The sequence below is a fragment of the Agelaius tricolor genome, unplaced genomic scaffold, assembly GCF_023055355.1.
Source record: "Agelaius tricolor isolate 1412-34295 unplaced genomic scaffold, bAgeTri1.0.p SCAF_7, whole genome shotgun sequence".
Taxonomy (NCBI): Eukaryota; Metazoa; Chordata; class Aves; order Passeriformes; family Icteridae; genus Agelaius; species Agelaius tricolor.
The window spans coordinates 26,475,835-26,500,198 of record NW_027269267.1 but is presented as its reverse complement, the minus strand read 5'-3'; the positions used below and the strand labels follow the sequence as shown (position 1 = coordinate 26,500,198).

The 24,364-nt window shown below is 39.4% G+C and overlaps 1 protein-coding gene across 11 annotated transcripts in view; it reads right to left on the bottom strand.

Moving 5' to 3' along the window:
* The window catches only part of MCF2L (MCF.2 cell line derived transforming sequence like), a 158,121-nt gene that overhangs the window by 37,561 nt on the left and 96,196 nt on the right, over positions 1-24,364 (bottom strand). For 9 of the 11 annotated variants that reach the window (XM_071430640.1, XM_071430641.1, XM_071430642.1 and 6 more), the window contains 2 exons: positions 19,355-19,469; positions 1,470-1,560 (listed from right to left, as the gene is read on the bottom strand). In XM_071430640.1, coding sequence (XP_071286741.1) covers positions 1,470-1,560; positions 19,355-19,469 — 206 coding nt within the window. Of the gene's footprint in view, positions 1-1,469; positions 1,561-1,676; positions 2,305-3,775; positions 3,795-19,354; positions 19,470-24,364 lie in introns of those variants that run through there. The other 2 variants (XM_071430651.1, XM_071430650.1) reach the window with 2 other exon arrangements.

The window sequence follows — 24,364 nt, the reverse complement described above, 5'->3', positions numbered from 1 at the left end:
AAGCTGAAAAAAGCAGAATAACCCATCAGCTGCAGTAGTGCAACTGTGCAGTGCTCCTGCACTTAACATCCTAAATCCCTTAGGCACCAACACCATCACGACAGTGACAGACCCCTTAGAATGGGGAATAGTTGCTCACTTCTGTCCACCGTGCTTCAAAGCAAAGTAACACACACTGGAGGAATGTTACCATAAATGTTATCATCACGGCCATAAGCAACTTGTCTGCAGTTGCTCCCTAACCCTCACAACCCCAATTATGCAAATAAAAGGAGCATAATCTGGGCAACACTTATCTGTCCTTGAACAGAAACTACAGCACTGACTTTTGAGAGATGCCAAACCTCCAGATAGAGGCCTTTTTCTTCAATCATCCTAAATTATGCTGCTCTCAGTTTTCACTACTGGGATCTACTCAATGCTGCATCTCAAAATTTCAAATTGAGCTGCTAAAGCAAATTTTGATGATACTTTAATGTATTTTCAATGTTTTAACATTTCTACCATGATTATTGTGTAAAGAGTTGTATTGTGGGAATATTATATCATTATATATTCATTCATAAAACATCATATAGTGGGAGTAATATACTACCTTTAAAGATGTATTACTTTAAAGTAATATACTAATTTTAACTTATAATACAAAAAATTCTTTGGCCATAATCAGGCCACATTAAAATGACATTTAATGTTTTGATTTGACTTTTATCTTACAAAGTCAAAATTTTTCAGCCATTAAAAATTAAAAGATATTTACAGATTTGTTTTTCAGCCCTTACTATTGACTCTAACAATTCAAGCAAGGATAAAAAGGAAGAAAAAAAAGGCAACCAATGAACCAAAAACTTTAAAAACCAAGTAAACCAGCAGTAGAATAAGCACATGATAAACATGAATCTGTCCTTCCTTACTTTTGAAAAAAGAAAAGGGAAAAATAGCCTCTAATAAAGTTCTTTTTCATATTACTTGAAAGGGAGACTGGGAAAGTTAAGAGCATGCACTGTTGATTGATCATAGGAGGCACATAAGATTTTCTTGCTTACATATAATCCTTGTTTTAAATCAAACATCAGAAGAACAGTTTTTCCATGTGAACTCCTTTCACAAGTGGTAAACTCAACCAGGACCCTCACCCTCATTTCTTCACTCGAATAGTGAAAACTCTATGGGACCCATGGGGTGTCCATGCAAACATCAGCTCCCACGTGGGAGAGCTGCATGCCCACACATTGACTCTCTCCAAGTGCATACTTAGGAAGATGTCCTGAGCTGCAGACTGCATTAAAAGCACATCATAGACACATGATGCTCTGTCTGGGATACAAAAGACCTACTGGATACCTTCTGTATCATCTATTAGCTGACATATTGTTGAAAAGAAAAAAAAAAATTATGTTTTTCCACTTGTAAGAGGATGATTCAACACAGAAAAACCTTTCTAAGGAGTAATTTAAGAGAGTACTCACTGCTATCCGCAGTATGGAAGCTTTCACAGAGGTCCATTTGTCCTGTCTGCGATCTATGACAAGAATAAATCCAATTCCAGCATCTCGTAAACTAAGTTTGGAGGAGAGAAGAAAATAGGAAAGTTTAGTTAAAAATACAAATGTAACTCCTGGTTCCCTCACACAGAAAAGCAGTCAAAAAACAGTGAAAAAAAAAAGTAGCTTGACCTTTTTGTGCAGAATTTTCTTCATATAAATATCTTAAATAAAGATACATTATACACCATTGCAAAGATGCAGCAGTCCCACAGCGTTTTGCAGAGTTTCAAAATGCATTCAAATAATGAAGTCTTCTTTTTCACAAAAGATAGTATTTACATTTATTGCACAGGGATTATTTCAGAAGAAAATGAGACTGATTGATTCTCCACTGTTTGGTGCTGATATAATCCCTTCCTCATGATGTTGTCAGTATAATTTCAGGATCAACATGAAGTTGTTTTCCTTTTGCATCTGCTTTTTAACCTTCTGTTTGAATTGCCTTCCTCCTCAGTGATACTTAAAACTCCTGAAAACCACAGATCCTTCTGATCATTCCATGATACTGCTCCATGCATCTGAAATCCTCATACGCCTCCAGGCTGTAAACTTCTTCCTAGGTGCATTTTCACATTCGCTGAAACAAAAAAACCTTAGGGCATTTAAGCTCTTCAAACCACAGATGAGAACAACGAGCTCAGAGGCACTCCTCTCGAATGGAAACATCTGTGAGAGAGATTCTGCTCCAATCCTGCCGTACGGGTGACCTTTCTCTTTTGCCTGTGCTCAGCTGCATGTGCTACCGAGCCCTGACCAAGGGATGTGCTCCTGTTTTGTAATTCCCCATCTAAGCCAATTGTGCAATGCCAGCAGCAGCCCTTGCCAGCCAATCGCAATCAAAATGGAAACAGCAGGCAAATGCAAGGCAGACAGGCTCAGATTAATTGTTTTCTCATACATTTGCTCCTTTTTCAGTATATGTACTGTATTTTTACATCTGATGATTTATTGCAAGGCCTGCTGTGGCACTGTGTGACCTTTAGAAATACTGTGCATCAATTTGTTATGGTAATATCTGAAAAGAAAAAATAAAAATCAACACAACAGAATGTCAGGATTCTTTATTCAAGATTGCTGAATCATGGAAACACCAGCTTTTCTTGATAAGATTATGTCAGTAGCATAATGATAAGAGATGTTTAGGAGGGTGAAGAACACAGGTACCCAGATGTGTCATCTTAAGCTATTCTTCAAAATTACAGATTTAAACAGGACTCACAGTTTATTCCCTCTCTTTTATAAAATGCAGCATCTCTCAAATTTACAGACATACTCTTCAGTGGGAAACATGAATAATCATTAGAAATGCAAAGGAGCCCTTGCTTTCTTCCAGAAGAAGCTAAGCAGTCCTTTCAGCACAGCAGAATATTAGAAGTGATCCTCACTGCCCACATTCAGTGCATGTTACTTAACTCTTGCCTCTGGGTTAGGACAACACTGATAAACAACATCTGAGCACTTGCCTTGTAAGCCTGACAACCCTTGCAGACAAACAGGGCTTTATATTAGCAATATGCTTCCCACTACAGTAAATTTCCATGATTTACCGAAGTTTCCTCTCTTATTTTTCTTTATTTAAAGGGCAAGAGGAGGAGAGAGATTCAGACTGATTTTAGCCTCTTCCTGTTCCCCGTTTAAAGGTCTCACAATTTTAACTTTTAGTGACTGAGCAAAATAAAATTATAATAGCAACCATGTGCCACAATAATCAGATGGCAAAACAAACTCCTTGGGTACACAGCCTTAATGTGGATCAATGGAGTGAAAAAAGTGCTACAGCTGTCCCCACAGGAGCCAGTGTGGATTTTGGAGTGTATTAAGACTCATAAAGAGTCTATTTTCCCCCACTCAGTAGAAGGTCCCAGGAGCCCTGAAATCCCTCCATACCTCCTCAGAGGAAGCATAATCTCAGAGTACCTAAATGCAACATCTGTATAATATTTCAAGAAAATACTGATATTTCAGTGCAATATGAATAAAATTAAAGCCTCTGAAAGAGCACCAATAGCATTTCTCTCTAGGAGCACACGAAAATACAGGCTCAGCTGGGATCCCAGAAATTATCTACATGGCAGCTCCACACAGTAATCACCTGCCTAAACACCTGACAATAAGCAGAGCTTAATATCAATATCCTAGAAAAATAAAAAGACAAGGCTTACTTAAGTGGAAGAATTAACAAAGAAAAGCACATCTCTAAGATAGCCCAAAAGATGTCTTCAGCCAACCTTCTTTTTCCACTGGATCAAATAGAAGGATCAAATATGTTGTGTGCTTGCATGAATCAGCAAGCTCAGACATAAAAAGCCAGGATTCCCCACTGCTGCCCAGAAGAGACCCGGTGGCAAAGTCTTGAGCATCTGACTTCAAACTGTTAACACTCCATTAATATAGACCGGTGGGGAAAAAAAAAATTACATGCCCTGTTCCAAATCAATCAGGGTGGGAAAAGTATTTGTTATCTTGACAACAGAGCCTTGTTGCAAAGGCCTGGCTCTGGAGTCTGGGATCCAGCTCCAGCAAGTCCCAGGCAGGAAGCAACAAACCAAACTAAGACATTGTGTACAACAAAGTTGAGAACATTACAAAGAGAACAAAGTCATGCATTCAAGAAAAGTAAATATTGAAAACAGGTCTGTTTGCCAATGTACCCTTGTTCTACTGACCTCTCCTTGCTGCCAGACACGCACCTGCACATGGGGATGCAAGACACCTTGCAATACCCTCCTCCTTTCTAGGGCACAGGGAATGGTGCTTTGAAAACAAGCACATACTCAATTTTCCTTTGGCTCCTGATTTAACTGTGAGTGCCAGCTGTCCCTCTATCCCTCAGCCATATTTATTATGTTTTATCCTGACAATGATTTTCCCCTACCCCTCCATGTGCTTGAGAGGAATGCATTTTTTTTGCTCACACTGTCTCAGCAGATGCATGCTCTGACGGGCACAGCTCATCAAAAGCTCATCAAGCTTTTTTCCCTGCCTTGGTCCAGCTGCACTGCACTCATCAGCTTAGCTCACATCTTCTCATGCCTCTGCATCACTCCCCAATAAACTTGTCTCTGCCACCGACATTTGTCTCTCCCATTCATCACTCCTTATCCCAAGAGCAATGAAAAAAGTCTTTTTATTTTCTTTTTAATTTTAGACTTTCAGGATGAATGACATCAGTTCTCACCCCTTCCTGAATACCACAGTCCCTTCATCCTCCAACTGTATGCTATGTCCCACTCCATCTCCCAGTGTCTTCCCTTGGGTGGACACTTCCCTCAGCTGTGCTCCTGCCTGTGGAGTCCAGCAGCTTGTCTGCACTGCCTGCTGCCCAAGAGGTGGCACCCACACCCCATGCCACAGCCTTCCTGGAAGCAGACTGGCTCATCCTGTAACCACAGAGAAGCTCCTGCTGAGCTCCAGGATGAAGCAGGACACTTTTGCCAATGGGCTTGAGTAGTTACTTAGCATCTGTGGCCTGGGGTTTAGGCAGATTTTTCTCAAGGTACTTTCTTGACACAAAAGCCATCATTCTTCTGAGTGTCAAGTCTGAGTCCTTGAACAAAGGAAGTAGACACTTGAGCTTCTCAAACAATTGTCTCAATGTTTGAAGAGCATGGTGGATTTGTTCCCTGGCATCTTAGGAACCACAGAGCTATTTTGTCTGAACTTTACACCATAAAATCAGGTGGCACGTCACAACTGGAAAGAAAATTTGTCCTAGTTGTAAATGACTAGAAAACAACTCTTACAGTGAAAAATATTAGAAAACTTTAGCAGAAGCACCTGTCTATTCAGGCTTGTTAACATTTCCCATATGACCTTTTTTGTCTTTAATGTATTAACTTGTATCCGGTGTACTTTCTGAAACATAATTTATATAAACTTCTAATTCAAATTTAGTATTTCCTTCCTTTGTTTCTCTCCTAATATATGCACAAAAAAAAAAATCCCCAAAACAAAAAACTCAAAAACATCATGGGATAAGCACTGTTCTTCTGTTTATTAACCAGAACAAAGAACAGAACAGTTTTAGACAGGCAGGGAACCATCCCTGCTTCTGCAGGAAATGTGTCCAGCAAACTCACAAAGGCCAGGTTAGAAAGGTAGAAAGTGGAGGAAGAGGAGGAGGGCCACAGAGGACTGGAGAAAATGCAGCAGAGGATGGACTTTCTGCTCAGGTCCCTCCCTCTGTCCTGGGGAGCCAGTGTACAACCATCAGGAGGAGGTGACAGTGAGGTTGAAACACCTGCCCAACAAGAAGCCTTTCCCATGCAGGGCAGGAACCGAATTTTCCACTTAGTGACTCCTCAGTTTAGATTATGGGGACATCTCCTCTTTGTCTTGTTTGCAAGACTTATTAGCTCATGCACTTGGGGGAAAGGGTGGGAAAGCTTATAGTACATGGGACTGTGGAAAGAAACTTCCCTCTGGGGTATGTGGAAGAAATTACATAAACATCCTCTGAAAGATCCTTGCATTTCTCCAAGGTATGGGTGGTGACAACTGCTACACCAATAATTTCCTATTGCTTCTACACTGCTGTATGAAAGCATTTAGTATACATTTAGCATTTAGTATTGGTCTCTGCTACAAATGAAACAAAGCAAATCTTTGGTTCAATCGCAGAGGCCTGAAAGCATCAAACCTCTGCACGTTTGAAATTCTGTACATCATTTTAGGTTACTTGAGTCCACTTATTTAAAACTGAAATTCAGTCTTAGAGCTTTATTATTAAACAGTTGGCCTACATGACAGTCAGGACTGTTCCCTACCTCAACTATCTCAGCATACAAATGGACTAGAAATTCTTGCTCTCAAGGGCTGGATGGCTATTTCCATAGTAGCTGAACAACATTTGACAAGCTGAACAACATTTGACAAAGAATTACTGCACTGAACAGAGCACCAAGGCAATGTCTGCAGCCATCTGTATCATAAGCAGAACCTTGGTACCACCCTATGCTAAAGCTTCCTCACCCTCAGCACAGTGACACACACACACTGCTTCAAAAGATGTGAGGCCTGGGGCATCTCACAAATCCTAATCTTTTTTGGCATACAACTGTAAACCTATGTAAGAAAGACTTGGAATTGGTTCACCCACTTATCATTGGTCACTTACCTTAGGAACAGGCCATTGGAAATCAGACACTTAATGAGCAAGGTTCTGCTTCCCAAGAGAAACTTTGCATTCTACATTTGCAGAGACAAGACACTTAACTGACTGAGCCTGAGCCACCTCAAAGACTACTTCTCCATCTCTCCTGTTGCTGCTAGGAATGATTTCTTGGGGGGTGAAGAGGAGACAAAAATTCTTTCTTAATCATCAGTGTTTCACACACTAAAAAAATGAAACCAGAAATGCCCCAGCAAATAATGGAAGCAGAGAAGAGCCACCTCCTTAATGGCCTTTATAAGCTCTAGGAGACAGTCAAATAATATAGTGAAGAATGCGATATCAATGGCATTAACAAATCAAGATAAAAATCTCCAGTACAGCAACTAGGAAAGGAAAAAATCAAAACCAGCTAAGCCCTGTGGTGACATTTCACTGCACCAGTTTTATGCTGGTTTGCCAGCAAGGAAAAGGGCAGTGACAATTCACCTGGCATAGCCTTGCTGCACATCTCCTCTGCTCCTGCCCCTTGTGTAGGGTAACCCACACTGCAATTTGATCATTAGCTACGTCCTAGAGGATGCAGTGTTTCCTAGAGCAGAAGAATTTAATGGGTTTTGAACTTGACACAAAAAAAGAAAAAAAATAAAATTCAGCTGTAACATTATACAAAATGTAGCACCCAGCCACTAAACTGTAATTAGGTCTAGAACAGTTTCATTTTCTTACAATTCTTGCTTGGTCATTATTGTAAAGCTTGCTTTGTTTCAGAACTGGCCAATTCATCCACTTCATTCCAAAAGAAATCCACCTGCTGGATATTTAAAAAAAGACACAAAAATTATCATATTTGGCATGTACTCCTAATTTTAAAATGTTTTAAAGCTGCTTAATAATTTTAAAATGTCTTGTACTCATTTGGTCTTTAAATATTTTCATCTTATGACAGCTTCTTTCTCACAATCTAAAGTAAAACTAAACTTAGGGACTTTACATTTTAAACCAACATCTCCAAGGAAAAGAAAGCAGACTTGTGCTTCCTCAAGTAAATGATGAAAATAAGTTGATATACATCATATTCCTCAAAGCTCCATTTTGAAAGCCTCAGATATTATCTCAAGGCTTTTATAGCCCAAAGTACCCAGCCTCACTGCAGAAGGTTCCTGATTAAAACAATTTAGAGATAGCAGGAACTGAAAAAGATCTATAAACCAGCCATATGAGCTCTTACATTGAATTTCGTCGTTTCAATTGCAAAGCAAGCCTGTAGGTTTTAACATTGTATCTAAGCTGAATGGTGCTTTGTAAGCCTGCTGCTATTCCAGATCTTTCTTAATGAGTTTTCTAAAAAACTGCATTTAAATTAGTGTTTAAAAGCATATAACTGAAGAGTAGCCTGGCAAATAAAAGAAGCTATAATCCTTTAGAATGTGTTACAAATGTCACATTTTATAAAGTTACATAATGTTACAAATTATATTCTGAACTTGAAATTTATCATTTTTGATACTAATGAAATTATAAAATATGTAATCACAAAGTAATTACACCCCTAAAACAAGTTGGAAGTGTTCTGAACAGTAAAACCTTTCCATTAACTACACTTGCTCTAAATTAGCAAACTTTAGAATCATATTTTCTATTTTTTTCAACAGAAATGTTAAGAGTTGCATTGTAATTGAGATATCAGGGGCAAAGAAACCATCTACCAAGAAAATAAATAGAATGAAAACATATTTCCAAAAGATGGCTGCATATACAACTGCATGTTGCTGTCACGGCATTCAGTCCCTTAGACAGAAAATAGCAGTGGGGTGCCAAGTTCTGCCACAGATGTAGATGTATGACTAACTGAGGTCAAGTATCCTGAACAAATCTGAGGACAGAATTGGCCCTAACAAAGGCAGCATTTATGAACACCCAGATGAAGCTCTTTGGCTACCTAGCAGACCTCCTGAGCCCCTAAAGCAAACTGGCATGACATTTTGGCTCCCACTCAAACAGTGACAAAACTGACATCTTGTGGTGATACTCATTTATGACAGCTCAGTTCAGATTCGTACAAGAATCACTTTCAGCTGAGGTGTGTAACTAGTCCATAAGCAATCAGTTCTTATTCCAGCAATATTTATGAGAAAAAACAGAAATTACAGGTGCACTCTATTTATGGTACATGGCACTGCATACGGGGCAAAAATAGGAATGCAATGATTAACAACTTCCCACATGAATTCTGTAATTTCAGACAGAATTAATATAGTTTTGGCTTCAGTTTTTGTAATCTCTATCTGTTCTACTGAAAACACTGAAGAAGTCAGCTAGTGCAGAAGTGCTGGAAGGACATGTCCATCTCTTCTGTCTTGTTGAAAAATCATCCAAAGCAGACCCAAAGAACAGGCTCACCTCAAACTCCCTGAGGTGCTGAATTTAAAACTGGTGCCTGGTGGTGTGGAAGTCTCTGCACTGCACCTGTCTCTCCATAGCCTCATCTCTGGAGTCAGAGAAAAAGCTTGCCAGATCCTCCTTACTGTGTTTAACCAGTGAGCAACCTGTAATGTTCTTCAACACAATAGAAGGCTCTTGATGTAGAAAAATTTGTTCTGTTTCATTACTGAGCCCTGTCATAGTCAGCTCAATGAACTCTAATTGTGGAAGGCAAAACCCACCCAGCACAAACTAAGGCTGGCCACTGTTCATGAAGCAATACAGGAAAGAGAAGGAGTTCCAGCAGAGGAAATTTAAAAGAGAGCCAGAAGTGCTGTTATACAAGTGCAGCCTCTAGTGGTCTGTCCAAAATCACTGAATGCCAAGTAAAAATTATTATCTTTTAATCTCTTGCCACTAACAGCTACATTTTACCCAACACAGCTGATGCTGTGACATTCCATAGCAGCAGCACAACCTGCAAGCAAGAAGGCAGAAATAATTTCTTATTGATGCTTATGCTTCAAATTTGATTTTGAAAATAAAATTTTTTCCCCTCCTTCCACTTCTCCAAAACAATATCCATACTATTCTACAAACTAATTAATTCTGTACTGAAATTCTATGAATAGATATGTTTTTAAATGCACATTTAAAAACCCAAAGCATTTACACTGTCTCTTTATTCTGTTTTTTGATAGCTACTGCCTTCCCTTCACAGAAACAGATTTCACTGCACAGGAAATTAAGAAACTCTGAGCTTCTGTGTTGGAGTTTGTAGTATATGATAGAGATAATTCATGCTATGTATAAAATATTGTAAGATCCAAGATATGTCTTTTGACCACCCCAGCTGGGAGCAGAGTCCTATTCATCCAGTTCCCGGACATGTTAAGATAATATCAAGTCCTTTAACGTGAGAATGGAACCTTCCTGGGCGATGATCACTGACTTCCCTGGAATGCCAGGACCACTCAAGAGGGATTTCGAACCTCGCACCTCGAAGATTGCATCTACTACGGTGATCACCGGTGCCACCCTGTTACATGTGAATGCCAACTTCTCCGGAGTGCTCTGACAACATCCAGACACCCGGACTGAAATTTTGTCTATCCCTGCACATGTATGGCCCCGGTTCTGCATGCGAAGGGACACAAAGGAACATTCGGTCATCTCAGCCTCAGGCGGAATAAATTGTATAAGAGCTCGCTGCGCAAAGCAGCATTTGTGAACAGGGGAGACTCCGACATTCGGGGTCAGGTCCGAGTGTTCACCCAGTGCTGAACCTGGGCTCGGCGCTGCCCTCGGCTGTGGTGGTTTTTGCTGATGGAAATTCTGTTTCACTGACAGTTTAATAAATCATTGCTAAATTTTCTTATAATTTTGGCTCTCGATTTGATAATTTATAACAGAGTTGAACCTGTTAAAGCTTCATGATTAAACAAGGTTCAGATAAGAAATTTGATGCATTTCCCTGCCTCAGCTATGCACCTTTTTTTTTTTTTTTTTTTGATTTCTCTGCATTCCAGCTAACTCTCCCTAAATCTTATCCAGGGTACCACTGATGAAAACCTTCTCTCTTTCCTTTCCTATTATGCTTACTTTTGGTCTCAGCTGTTATTAGTTCATGCCCCAGGCATGTCTAAAAACACACTGCATTGCAATTTTCTCAAGACCGGGGAACCATCAAATAACCAAAATTGCATTTTAGGATCTTTCAGCAAGCGGGCAAAGAAGAATTTAGATGAATGTTGGGTTGTGAGGTAGCAAAAATAAAAACCATCATAGGCAAGTGATTAAAATTTGTTCATGAAGCAGAAGAGATGAGCAGAATCATACAGCCAGGCAGAATGACACCATAAAGTACATGCCTTTCGTCACTTTATAGGCATAGGCAAGAATAATTACACATGATGCTATGTCAGTGACAGGAGATCTTAAAAGCCAGATAAACAGGAGAAAAAATAATGACAGCAACTTCAAAGAGCTTTGTCTAAGGGGCTATTAACAATTCAAAACTTCACAATGAATGTAGGTCAGACAGCCACGAGTGATTATGTGCAGCCCTATGCTTGTTCTGAAAATTCCTTGGTCACCACAGGACTGTGACAACAGCTCACAGCACTGCCAGCAGACCAAGAGCCCTCAAGGAAGATGGGCCACTACCAGAGACATCCTGGCAACAAGGCAAATGCTAACTCACTGACCAACAGGAGAGCTGCCCTCCAGCCTTGGTCCCAAAAGCAACCAGAAGTCTGCACAGAACCAGGTCTCTTGGAATTGTGAGATACAAATCCCAACATATTTATGTGAGGGAATTCTGTCTCAAGCACGGCTCATGTTCCTTGGCCAAATGGCCAGCACTGGTACACACCTTATTTATTTTAAAATATTTATGCCAATTTATATAACATCCAAGTCATACTTCTTTTATCTCCCCACTCAGATTCAGAGATATGGGCATGAGTATCTTCCTTGATTGGTCCCTATATCGGCTCTTTATCTCCTGTACTCCTTTTGGTCCTCAAATTAGCCTCTCTTCCACTTTCAGCAATTTTCCTCCTTAACCACAACTGATTGGAAGACAGTAATGCTGGCTATCTTCTATCATATATGCTGACCTTCTTTCTGCTCCAAAAAGCTTTTGCTGTTGGGAGGGAAGCTGAGGGAATGAAGCCAGGGTTAAAAATAACAACTAAACTGTCCAGGCATCATCATCTGCCTGGGCCTGGACATCTGCTTGTACCATGTGCACTCACCGCCTTCTATGGTACCCATCAACCTTTTTATGATTGCATAGATTCAGAGAATGACTTGGGTTGAAAGGGACCTTAAAGATCATCGAGTTCTGCCTGCCTAGAACTTCACAAACTTTATCCCACCAAGGAACTAAAATCAGAGCTACCTTAATGCATTTCTGCAGGTAAAGGAAAAATTGTTTTAACAAGTTGTTGCTGAACAAATCCCCTTTTAGTGTGTGAAATTAAGTAAAATAAGAGTTTTTAAGGAAGAGCTATAATTTTCTAAATGGAAAACACAATGTGATTTCTTCAGGTCATGCAGAGCTGCTTTTAGAAGGACTGTTTGAAGAAAGACAACAACTTTGAGGACTCATTTAGACTTAACTACAGATGGCTGAAGTAGGTCATGTTATCCTGGAGGGACAATTAAGGATAAATAGGTCAATAAAGGCAAAAGGGCTCTATGTTGGTTTAAGCTTAAGTAAATTGAGCAACAGAAAGCCTGTGTGGCCCTCATTTTAGAACTATTAAGTCCAACTCCATAAAACATTTTTACACCTATTCAGAAATGCAATTTTAGAACTATACATATTTCCAGGACACTCCAACAACCACTAATGCTACTGCACAAAGTATTGGAACAACCTTACAGGGAATGCTGCACAATTTTTCTTAGAACTGTGCCATAACTTAAATAGGGTGTTAAATTCTCTGAATTTAATACTGGACTAATCAAAACCTCTGTGTGACAGTCCAGAATTTTAATAATTAACTTTCACAATTTTACAGTGCTTAATTTACTTTGTCTTATTAGCAGACTGAATTTATCACCGGATGGTGCATGTCATACATACTGCCCAATCCTCTAAACCCTAAAGGTGTAAATGGGATTTAAAGACTGGAAAGGCTTTACCTGTACAGGGCTGGGCTTTAAAACAAGTTTAAGGCACTTATAAGGTGGACATTGAAACAAGTATAAATATTTTTAAACCCAGTAAAATTCAGACTCTAAATAACAATTTGGGCTTTGACCTTAATCTTGTGAGGGTATGTATCTGACCAAAAGCTTTGGACTACCACTTAAGTTTAAGACACAACACTCTTACTTCAAACCTAAGACCTTACTCTGTCTGCTTACAGCAGCATATGGTATTTACAACTGTTTGGCAGCTGTGCTCTGAGAAAGGAAGGGTACACACAGCGTGACAGATTTTGCTGGAAGTCCTGGGATATTCTCACTGACAAATCTGAGGGGCTGCCAAAGTAACAGCAGGGTACAGGTTCCATATCTTCAGCCTGGATTGTAATCCAACAAAGAGGAGAGAAGGGAAATTAAGCACAGCTGACAGAAATAAACTCTGAAGCTGCAAAGCTGTTGCTCCGCACGTCAGTATGAACTGTCAGGGCAGCTGGTTTTTGGCACTTCTTTCCCATTATGTGATGATGTTCATCCCTGGCACTCCATAAAACAAAATTGCTTAACTGTTAGCTGGTGGTGGGCTGCCCAGTCAGTTGGCAGGTAAATGAGCAAACACAGGCAGTTACCCTCCAACACTGGCTCTTTGCAAGGTCTGCTGGACCCTGATGGACTTACAGGCTCAAAACACAGCATTACCCCAACACTGCTGCCTCTGCTTTCAGAGCACAGTGGTGGATCTGTGCCAAGGAGACTGGGCAGGCCCAAGCTGGGTGAGCCCTGAGCTCCCCTGTGTCCCTGACACCGAGCTTTGCTAGCTCCAGCAACACCCGTGCCATGCTGCTGCCTCTCCTTCTGGTCCCTGCCTAACCCCACCTCATCACACTTTGCACTGCCCACACAGACCTGAGCCCACTGAAAGGCTTAGCACACACATTTTTCTTTCTGTTTCCCAGTGTTATCCCAACCAGTGGGAAGCTGGTATAGTAAACAAGCAAACCCTTAGAAAACCCTAACTACTGAGCTTTGGAACTGTTGGACATCAATGCTTTGGAGGTCATCTCGTTCTGTTCCATCACTTGAACAGGATGGCTCCCTAGTTTCCTACACCACAGAGTACCAAAAACAACAGGACTTTTTAGAAGGCTACATGGTGTTCAAGCATTTGTAAACCCTCAGGAATCTCAAAGAAGGGAACACTCTCCCAGCCAGGAAACTGATGGACACCTTTCAAAACAGGAAACTGCTGAACATGCCAAGTTAACCTGAGTTATGCTCAAGATCATGCAGTAGGACAGGATAGCATTACAAAGACAAATTGTACAAGGCTCTGTCAGAATACAAGGAAAAAAGGCCCATGTAGCATACTTAATCAGCAGCATGGGACTCAAACAGGCCATCAGAAACCATTCTGAATTTTCTAATCTACACTACTTATTTCTCCTGAAAGGGATTTTGTGTTTAAGACTCAGCTTTACACTTTTAAAATATTAGTTTTCCCATCTCTTGTGACCTCAAGAATCTCAGCTTGCTTTCTTTGTTCAAAGATGAGTTTATATGAGCAGGAAAGAAAAGCATTAAAACTATACTCTCTTGTTCTCATAAACAGCATATTGTTTTCTAATTGCAGTAGAAACTGCTAATTAACCAGAAGCAAAACCATATGTTGAAGAATACTGTGTACTTAAGTTTTTTTTTAACCACTGCAATTATCTATTAATTTCTTTTGAAGCAAGTTCTCATGCCACTACTTATATTTGGTAAATTCATATTCCAACAATGTGTACACACTTAAGCTAATAAAATGCATTTCAAGAAACAGCTGTGATGAGGAGAAATTAAATATTAATAACACCTGCCTTCAAGGTGTACTGCAAATCTTAGAAGTCAATTTACCAGAATCAATAGAAAAATGAAAAAAAAAAACAACCAAACTTTAAAAACACAGAACACTGAATGCCCTGAAATGCAACATTCTTCAGCCTCAGTACATGTGGGATGTAAAAGGAACAATGCACAGCTGCTTGTCCCACTATGCAGTAAGTATGATGGTGTTTAGAGGTAATTGGGCTTTTTACTCAGCTAAGAGAGAAGACAACCTTCATCTGTAGGGCCTTTTTCTCCCACTGAGCTCAGCAGTCATCCCCAAAGGACTCACAGAGTGAAGTTTCAGGAGACATTCTCTGCAGAAAGAGGATCAGACCAACTACATGGAAATTATAAAATCTCAAAATGTCCCAAAAGGATGCAAGACATGGCTGACCTCTACTGAAATGCAGTTGAATTTAAAGTTGTCACCTCTTACAGACACTTTATCTAGAGATATTACTGTATTCTACAACTCCATTGATAAGAATTATTAATTCATGTGGATCAATATTTACATGTTAACTATTTGTACCAATTCAGCATTTCAGTTAAACTACTCTTCCTGGAAAGTACTGCCTTATGTACTGCCAAGGATTCTCCTACTTGGGTACCCTATGTATCTTTTTAAGACAATTCTCACCTTTTTAATAAAACTTCATCTTATATTTCAATAACAATAAAAAAGTATTTGCTAAAAGGAAAAACCTGCTTCAGAAGCATTATGCAGATACCTTACAACATATATTTCAATACCAAAACAGAAGTTATGAAAGCATTAGCTGCAATCTTCTGCTGTCTATTGTAGTCATCCTTAATCCATTATTTTTCCTGACAAAGCAATGATCTTTCAGTACACATGGTACATGACTGTTGTCACACATTATGTCAATAATCTGAACTGAATATTTTGAGGTTACTACAAACCTTATTAGACATCATATTTTATCCAGCCATCTACAGAACATGAATTTACCTTGCAACATTAACAGCACCCACCTGAAGAATACGGTTCAGCTTTCTGCTTAATGTTATACGGTTGCACCAAGGTTAACTGAGTATCTTTAAACTGAGATGAGGTATTCCCTTTCCACTGTGTCCTTTCTTAACATCCTCACACATTAGGCATTTACACATCTAAGCACATGCTAATAGCTCTACTATTTACACCATTCCACTCCATCATCATCTAAGCTGATAGCATGCAACTTTTAATAGTTCTATTCCTAAATGCAACATACCTCACAAGATATTTTTGTTTCATGATTAAAGTTTACTGTGAAAAAGACAAGAGAAAGTTCACACAGAAAAAACTTGCAAAACCAAGTGTTTATATAATACAGAACAAGAACACAGTAAGAAGTGACAGGCAAATGTTAATCTATAAAATTAGAAGGAATAAAAGGGTAGGTTGAGAGGTTTCAGTTTTTCCTCTTTCAACAAAGTATTAAGCTAGCCTTCTTTCACTTGGGAAGAGATCTTGAAAACCTGAAGTCACTGCTAAGATTTATATCAGTAAATATACTATTGAGTGAACTCCACTGCAGAGGACAGAAAGATCTTCTTATGAGGCTCTTAGTAGCATCTTACTGTCATCCCCATGAAATATAGTTTCCCTTAACATGTGACTCCAGGCAGATGGACAATGTCTGAGCTACTGCTGCCAACCCCTTGCTGTGATCTTGCACAGGGCCAAGTAGAACAAGTAGTTTTCTGAGGAACTGGGGTGGCTCCAGATGTGTCTGTGCTCTGCAGTCTGTGCTCTTAGTCCGTTTGCCCTTAGTCTGTCAGAACAGCCAAAAGACAGAGGTACCTCTCTGATAAACTAAATGACAATAACCTGAGAGAGCAGTCCATGCTTAAGAGCTGTGGCTGCATTTCCATCCTTTCTGTAAATGCATACCCCCTACACCTCTTTAACCACCTGACAAACTAAAAGCTAACTGCCTCCACTTCCTTTAAAAGCCACTTCCAAAGCACCTAAAACAGTATCTGAACACTAAGATAGCAGGAAAAATCCTACCTTACACCACCTTTAAGAGCACTAGAAATAACCCAATTCAAGAATTGCAGTCACTGATGTTACACGTATCAATACATGTAACATATCAATAGCAAAATATCTTTCATGGGGATGTATGCTGGCATCTGGCTAGTGTAATTTCTGTAGTTTTTTATTCCCATAAACCTGCATAAGGCCTCAAAACACAATTTTACACTATAAGCTACTGACACTGCTAGTGAAGATATCAGTCAGGAATATCATAAGCCCTTTGAGATTTTATTGATTCTCAGGCACAAAAAGGTGGCAAATTTATCAGTATCTTAACAACAGCATTATTTTTACAAGATTTGAAATTGAACTGTTATCACTTTAAACCTAGAGAACTGTTATATTCACAAGAGTGAATACCTTGCTCTTAACATCTAGACAGCTCGGCCATCTCCTTTGTTTACAAAGAACACTCCTCTCTTTCTAAACACTTATGAATTAAAGAAGCAAGAAAGTTAGAAGAAGAGCCAGACTTAAAGAGTGACCACTTCTGGCTCAATACTCCCAGAGTAATTGTTGTCAGGTAGGAGCAACTGACAGAAAAACCTTCAGAAAATCTGCTCCTATCAAAGTGGTGAGCTGGGGTGCACTCAGTGCTCCCCCACCGTACCAGATGCTGTTTGTCCTGATCAGAATTTCTCACATGAACCCCACTCTGTGCATAAGTTCAGTGGGCCACCATGAAGTGCACCACCAAGGACTTTCAAAGGGAGAAGCAGATGTGAATGCAGAATATAATTATTTGCAGAAACAGTACCCAAGATACGATCAAGGGACGCCTAGCACCATGCAGTTTAACCATCACCAGGATAAACAAAGGAAACACAAAAGCTGGCTGTGAGCTTCAGAGTTTCATTCCCTGACAAACTGGGGATTAAGAAGTTTAACCAGGAGGGGCTGGTTACATCAAGTACAACTTGATGAGGGTGCACTCCATCTCCTACTTCAGATCCTTGGCAAGGACACCAGACAGCATGGATACATACAGTTCCCTGAGGAAATCTGTCTCCAGATAAAACATCAGCCAAAAAACACCTCTCTTTGAGCCAAATAATCCAAGCACTTTCTTACCCACTCAGGAGCCCACCTGCCAAAATGTAACAACTCAAGGTGAATAGAAGAGTGCTGGGGGAGACTGAGCTGGAAGTCTTAGGGTGAGGCAAAAAACATGCACAGCTTTGCTTCATTGATGCATCCAGTATTGTCATCACAGAAATAGGCTGGTCAAGCATTATTACTGTTGTTTAATTCATACTGGCTACTCCCCATCACCTCCTTCTTTTATGTGCCCAAAAATATGTTTTAAGAGTACTCACTCCAAAGTTTTTTCACAAATCAAAGTGAGGTTACCTCTCATCTCCAAACCTTTCAAGGATTATACAGAGCAACCTTACTATGACACTGGTCAGTGTCCTCATCACTCTCAAAGCAGCTCATCTTATCTCAAACTCTAGATGTGGGTCAAGATTTCTCAAGAGATGCTTGATTTTGTCCTTAGCCATTGCTTGTCATTCTCCTCCTTGAACTCTTTCTGTACACAGAGGCCTGAGAGACACTGTGAGAGAAGACTGCAGTGAAGAACTCAAGTATTTCAGCCTCATCTTTATTGGCTGCTGCTAATTTGCCCAGTCCATTCAGCACAAGTCCACATTTTCCTTGTTTATTCCTGTACTGCTAAAGCACCGGAAGTTTTTTTGAGCGGTCCTTGATGTCCCTTTCTTCTTGTCCCTCAGCTCCAGGTGTGCTTTGACTTTTCTGACGCCATCCCAACATATGTGGACAATGTATCTACATTCTTCCTTTGTAGCCTGTCCCTGCTTTCACCTCCTGTAGGCTGCCTTTGTATCTCAGCTCAGGCACAAGTGGGGTCAGCCTCCTGTTACGTCCATTCACGTTCCAGGACGTGCCTTTCTTGTACTTGGACAATACTGTCCTTCAAAACTTGGCAGCCTTCCACAGCAGATTTACTCTTCAGAGCTGCCTTCCTTTGTATCCCACCTACCAGTTCCCTGAATAAGCCCAACATTTCCTCTCTTGAAGTCTCTAGAGTACGAACTTCATTCTGCTACTTGCCTTATTCACCTCCATCAAGATTTTGAGCCCACTATTTCATTCATTAACAGTCCAGCAACAAAAATAATGATATTTTTGGAGAGCCCATTGGCAGCAGTATTTGCCCTCTAAGAGAGTGAGAATTAATCCTTGGGCCTGCTTTGCACCATCAGGCAAAGCTCTGGAAGTCTGCAGACACAATACATTCAGCACAGCCAGGGAGCAGCTCAAGTGGTTTGGACAAACCTCTGTATGTAGATGCATAGTGTTCCCTCACTGAGTAATATCCTGAGCAACACCCAGGAATTAGCATGCTCTGCCAAAATTATACATGTGCTCAATTAAAACTCTGAATATTGCATTCTAAGATACAGTGACATAGGAGGACAATGTCCATCATGGGACCTATATCCATACATACCAGGAAGTAATTTTCTGATGAAATATAAGTAGCAGCATGTAATTTAACTAACAACTACCTTAGACAGCTGTCACTAACCAACACTTACTGACACTGCACCCTAAGCCTAATTTTCCTTTTCTTTAATTAAATACCAAGCCTGACTTTTACACCACATGTCAGAGATCAAATGTGGAAAGTCCCTTAGCAGATAAAAGCTTATTTTCTTCTAGACAGGTGCTCACCTTGGAATGCTTGTCAGGTAGGTCAGAACATTCTGAAACTCTTTTTCAGGAATCTCACTGAAAGCTGGATAGTCTGGAAAGGTGATAACAGGGCAGCCATCTCCCCCTCTTCCACCTACAAAAGAAGTAGCAAATGTGTTTACATGCAAGTCTCTTTACCTAGACTGAAATTTCCCACTAATAAAATAACTGCATTTTTTTTTTTTTTTTTAGGGCTCATGTGTGGACAGTTTATTCTGAACAGTCTCTCTCTTCTTCAGTGCTTAGGAAGTTTTATAGAAAGGAATTTGTTACACCCCGGTCACAAAATGAGATTTTTTTTCTGCACAAATGTGAGTAGTTCTGACACCAGATGGCAGTGCATCTTCTGATAAACATCAACTGCATCTAAGTAGAAGCAATTCGGAGAAAGAAAGCAACCAGCTTAGAAACAAAAAAGTTAATTCAGAATTAAGTAGGTGAATCTCCATTTAGAACTGAACCCTCTCACCAGTTGCAACTCATTCATGCAACACCCCCTACCCTGCTCAGTGGCTGCTTTGTTTCCAGGTTGGTGAAACAGAAGGGGCAGAACATTAAAACAAATAGATGTAGGTGTTTCAAATGAGATTTCCCATTCTCAGATGTTGTGCAGAAGGTGAAGCAGAGCTGAACACCTACACTGCAGTAGAGCTGCTGATGAGCTAGGTACCATTACATGTATCTCTCCTGGCATCTGCACCACTGGGTACAATTCACAGACATAATGCTTCTTCATACACTTTACACACATTCTTACATGCAAAATGTAATAATTTCTTTTTACAGGCATTATTAGTGTTTCATGTCTTTAGCAAGTATATACTCATAAAGACAGGTAGGACAAGAGGCTTGATGAGCCCTAGGAAGTGCATGAAGTTAACTGTTCGGGGGTGGCAGGAATACACTGCTGGGAAGTTATCTTTGATTCATTGTTCAACAGGAGAAGACAACAAAAAATTGCTGTTATAAAATAACAAGGATTTTTTTTCCAGCCTTGAAATCCGGTAACTGTGCAGAAACCAACATTAAACTGTATTAAAAGCACCAATTATGAGAGCAAGAGTGACTTGTGAAGATTATTACCCATTTCCAGTCCCTTTGCATCTAACCTCACAGGAAAAAGAAGAGAAATATTTGACCTCAGATTCATTTGATAAAAGAAATCACAACTTCCCTCCAAACCACATGTAATTAGAAGAGCTGAAATAGTATCTTTATGTTAATTTGTGGTGAATCCGATTTCCATTTACCAGCTTACAGATGGCATAGTGCTGTCACTGTGAAGTTCTTGGAATCAAAATACATGAAAAAATAACATGCTTTGGATGTATTTAAACAACAACAAAATGTAACTATTATGCAAATATCACAAGTTTGCAAATATGACCTTTATGACACATCCAAACATGGAAACACTGAGTCAAGGGAGCTAATTTTAGCTATACAAATATTCACAACACAAATGTAAGTTAAGACCCATTTTGACTCTACTGGTTTTTGTTCAAGCTCTCACAACTAAAGCATTTTCCTCTGTTGTTAAAAGCATGATAATGATTAGTTCTGTTGCTTATGAAGTGTTCTGCTCTCTCTAGAGAAACTATTTTTAGGCACAATCATACATTATTTGTGGTATCTTCATTGGTTACTTTTTTTGTTCTACTTAATTTCTATAAATAGGACATATGAAACAAAAGAACAACAACAATAGACTTGCAGGACATGTCCTAAAAGCAGAAGTCTGGACAAGGATTTTCAGGAAGTTCCCAGACCAGCACTGATTGTCAAGGGCAAATAGAGCCATCCTGCCTGGTGACTGCCTATTAATTTTCAGTTTCTAGTACAGTCATCTGTGGTTATCTTGGGTGGAGATGACTCTGCCCTGAGCTCTTAGAGTCAGTTCTTCACTGATTTTTCTTTGCTGTTTCCCTGCTGGGCCACTTGAGCACACATTTACCTTCAAATGCTCCTCAACTGCTTTTCCTTACCAGAACCCTGCTGCTCAAAAGAGTTTAGGGCAGAGTGACCTGAAATGCTACACATTTCTGTACAAATTTACAAATTCTGTAAATTTCAGCTTTAACATCACTGACTCACAGAAGCTGCTCTCTATATTGCAACTTTATGGGTTGGATTTGATGATCTTGAAGGTCTCTTCCAACCTAGTGATTCTGTGATTCAATACATGGCAATCAAGGGAAGAGAGGTCACTCTAGCCAAAGCAGCTGCTGCTTTAAAATGAGCATTTACCAGAGAAATTTATGAAATGGTATGGGAAATAAAGTAAAAATCCTACATATTAATTGTGTTTATATTAAATATTAGAAATAGTGAGTTCACTTTTTAAAGTGTCCTTTATTTCTTAATGAACCTGATACAGTAAGAAATTATTGTTTTCCTTTATTCAGAATCATTCTTTTCTTCCTCATTTTTCTTCATCTCTGCAAAAGCATCATTACACAGTTCATAAAATTAGCTGTGTAAAATGTGATTTTCTTCTCTTCACCCAGAAATAAATCAAGCCACAGAACTTAGGGGGAGGAGATAAAAAGTTTAGGAACCTAAGAGGGGTTTTATTGTTGTTGATTTTGGTTTTAGTGAGAGGGAAAGCATTTAAGTGAAAAGTGCTGAACAATTTCACTCCTCTTATCCTTTTTGAAACACAGGTTCAAGGCAAAAAAATCAGATATCTTATTAAAACTAATTCATATAATAATCTTCTAGCACCTCAGAATTACATACACCTGATTACAAAAAAAAGACACTGAATTTGTGAGTGAGTGCTACAACTCATGCAAGTAATTCAACACACACAGAGGAGTTTTTAAAATGAGTTACTGCAATTTTAATTACCATACAAAAATTAGTAATTTAACAGCAAGATTTTATTAAATTCAGGTCGGTTGGTACAGTGACCACATCTAACTACTTCAGCCCTAACCTCTGGAAAATCACCTCTTTCACATTCCCCTCTAGCTCAGAGTCCTGAAATTCCAGTTACAGCTGTTGAACACCCTTAACTGATGTGCTCTACAAGTTCTGTCCACAGAGGCCCACACAAGCCTGCTCTCCTATTTCTAGTCTTACACAGGGATGCACTACACAACTGGAATTTAATAGTTTTATGTGTTTTTAAGACAATCAAGTACCTGAGATCATTATGAGCATTTTCTCAGTCCAATCTTAGCCTTGTTTTTTTAAAACATAAATTTCTGAAAGTATAACAAATCCCCTTATTTTTGTTTAAAAAATTCTGAGCCCTGTTCTGACTACGAAAATGTCAGATTGAATGGACCAAGGGGAAGATGTCTTTTCCCATAGCAGGGTAGGGACAGCCTAGATGATCTTTAAAGGTTCCTGCCCACCCAATCTGTTCTGTGATTCTATGAAAATTATGAAATACATTCAGGATCATTTCTCCATGAAATATTAAATAAATGCCACTCAAGTGCCAGCTTTTGTTTTTTGTTTACTGCAAAGAGCAGAAGAGCATCAGTCCTTAAGTGAGTGCAATCAGTCTGCAGACATACTACCTGAAACAATGCCCAAGAATTCCTTGATGTTTGTCTTATAACATGAAGCTGTGAGAAACCTTCTACAGCTGAGAGGATTATTACTTTCCAGGCTACAAATGCAAGCACCATAGAAGTAAAGAGGACTGAAGCTTATTTCAGCAATTAAATGAAATAAAAACACCACACCACTTTAAATTAAGCAGATCTGCTTCCACCCTATTTCTGTGAGCATTCACTAATAGAAACTTTGTTATTATCTGACTTATACATGACTTTGGCAGCCTATTCACATGAAAATTCTTGAACAGATTAAGCGTCAAAACAAATTGCCTTCATAAAATGGTAATTTTTCAGTGGATAAACCTCGAAAATTCTAGCAAAGCCCTGCTAGGTGGAGCTCTTCCAAATAGATCTATGAGCCTTGGTCTAAGGTCAGTTTTTACAACAGGGACAGCCCTATGTTTTGGGAAAACACACATTTTAAAAACATTGAATTGTACTAGCTCCACAGTCCACGACAAAGTGACTTAACTGTGCTTAGAAAATAACACTTCATGTTCCTAGGTTTTGAACACAATTAGTACCAGCAATATCACCAACTGCTAAAATTGTGTGTACCCAGAACATCGTGGTCTGGTAGATGAAAACAGGAGAAAAAATAACCATGGGAAACTAGCTGTGCTATTGTGAGGTGGGACTGGTAAAGTTTCCCTTAAGTCCCAGTGATTTAGCATTTATTCTTTATATTATGTGACAGCTAACTTCTCCCATCACAGTTGCTATGTCTTCTGCATTTGTTTTCTTTTTTAATAAGCAGGTTGGGTGATAGAGGAGTGCTAACCCAAGGAAATTGCACAGCATTTTCAGAATTTCTAATCAAGAGGCACATTAGTAACTTGGTATCTAAAAACAATCTCAAATGAGACATAATTAGTATTCTTTTCAATTTAAAAAAGCATTGACACAGAAAATTACAAAACTCGTGTATTGAACATCTGCTAAAAACCACACACACAAGTGCACAGGCACACACAAACAAAGAGAAAAGGGTAATTCCCCACAGCCCTGTAGAAGACATGCTAGTTGTTTGGGGTTTTGTATGGACAGCAAAGTTTGACAGCAGCAAAGAAATTGCTTAGACTTACTTCCAGGAAGGATGAGTAAGAGATTATTTTGTAATGTTTCCCTAACTAGTCTGCTCCTGTTGGCATAAATAAAAAGGTCATCTCAAAAGTACTCTCGCCACCCCCACAAAAAGGAAGTAAGTAGCTGGATATAATTAGATGACAGAGCAAAGATTTTGGCCTGATTCTATAATGCAAGTGAAATAGTATTTGACTATAAGAAAAAATATGACCTCTATGTTGATCAATGTGCACACACAAGATCCAAGAGCACCAGCCTTGTTGAATGGCTCAGATCTACAACTTGAGATCAAAAGACACTGCTTAAAAATTGCAGTCCTGTCAAAGATGAA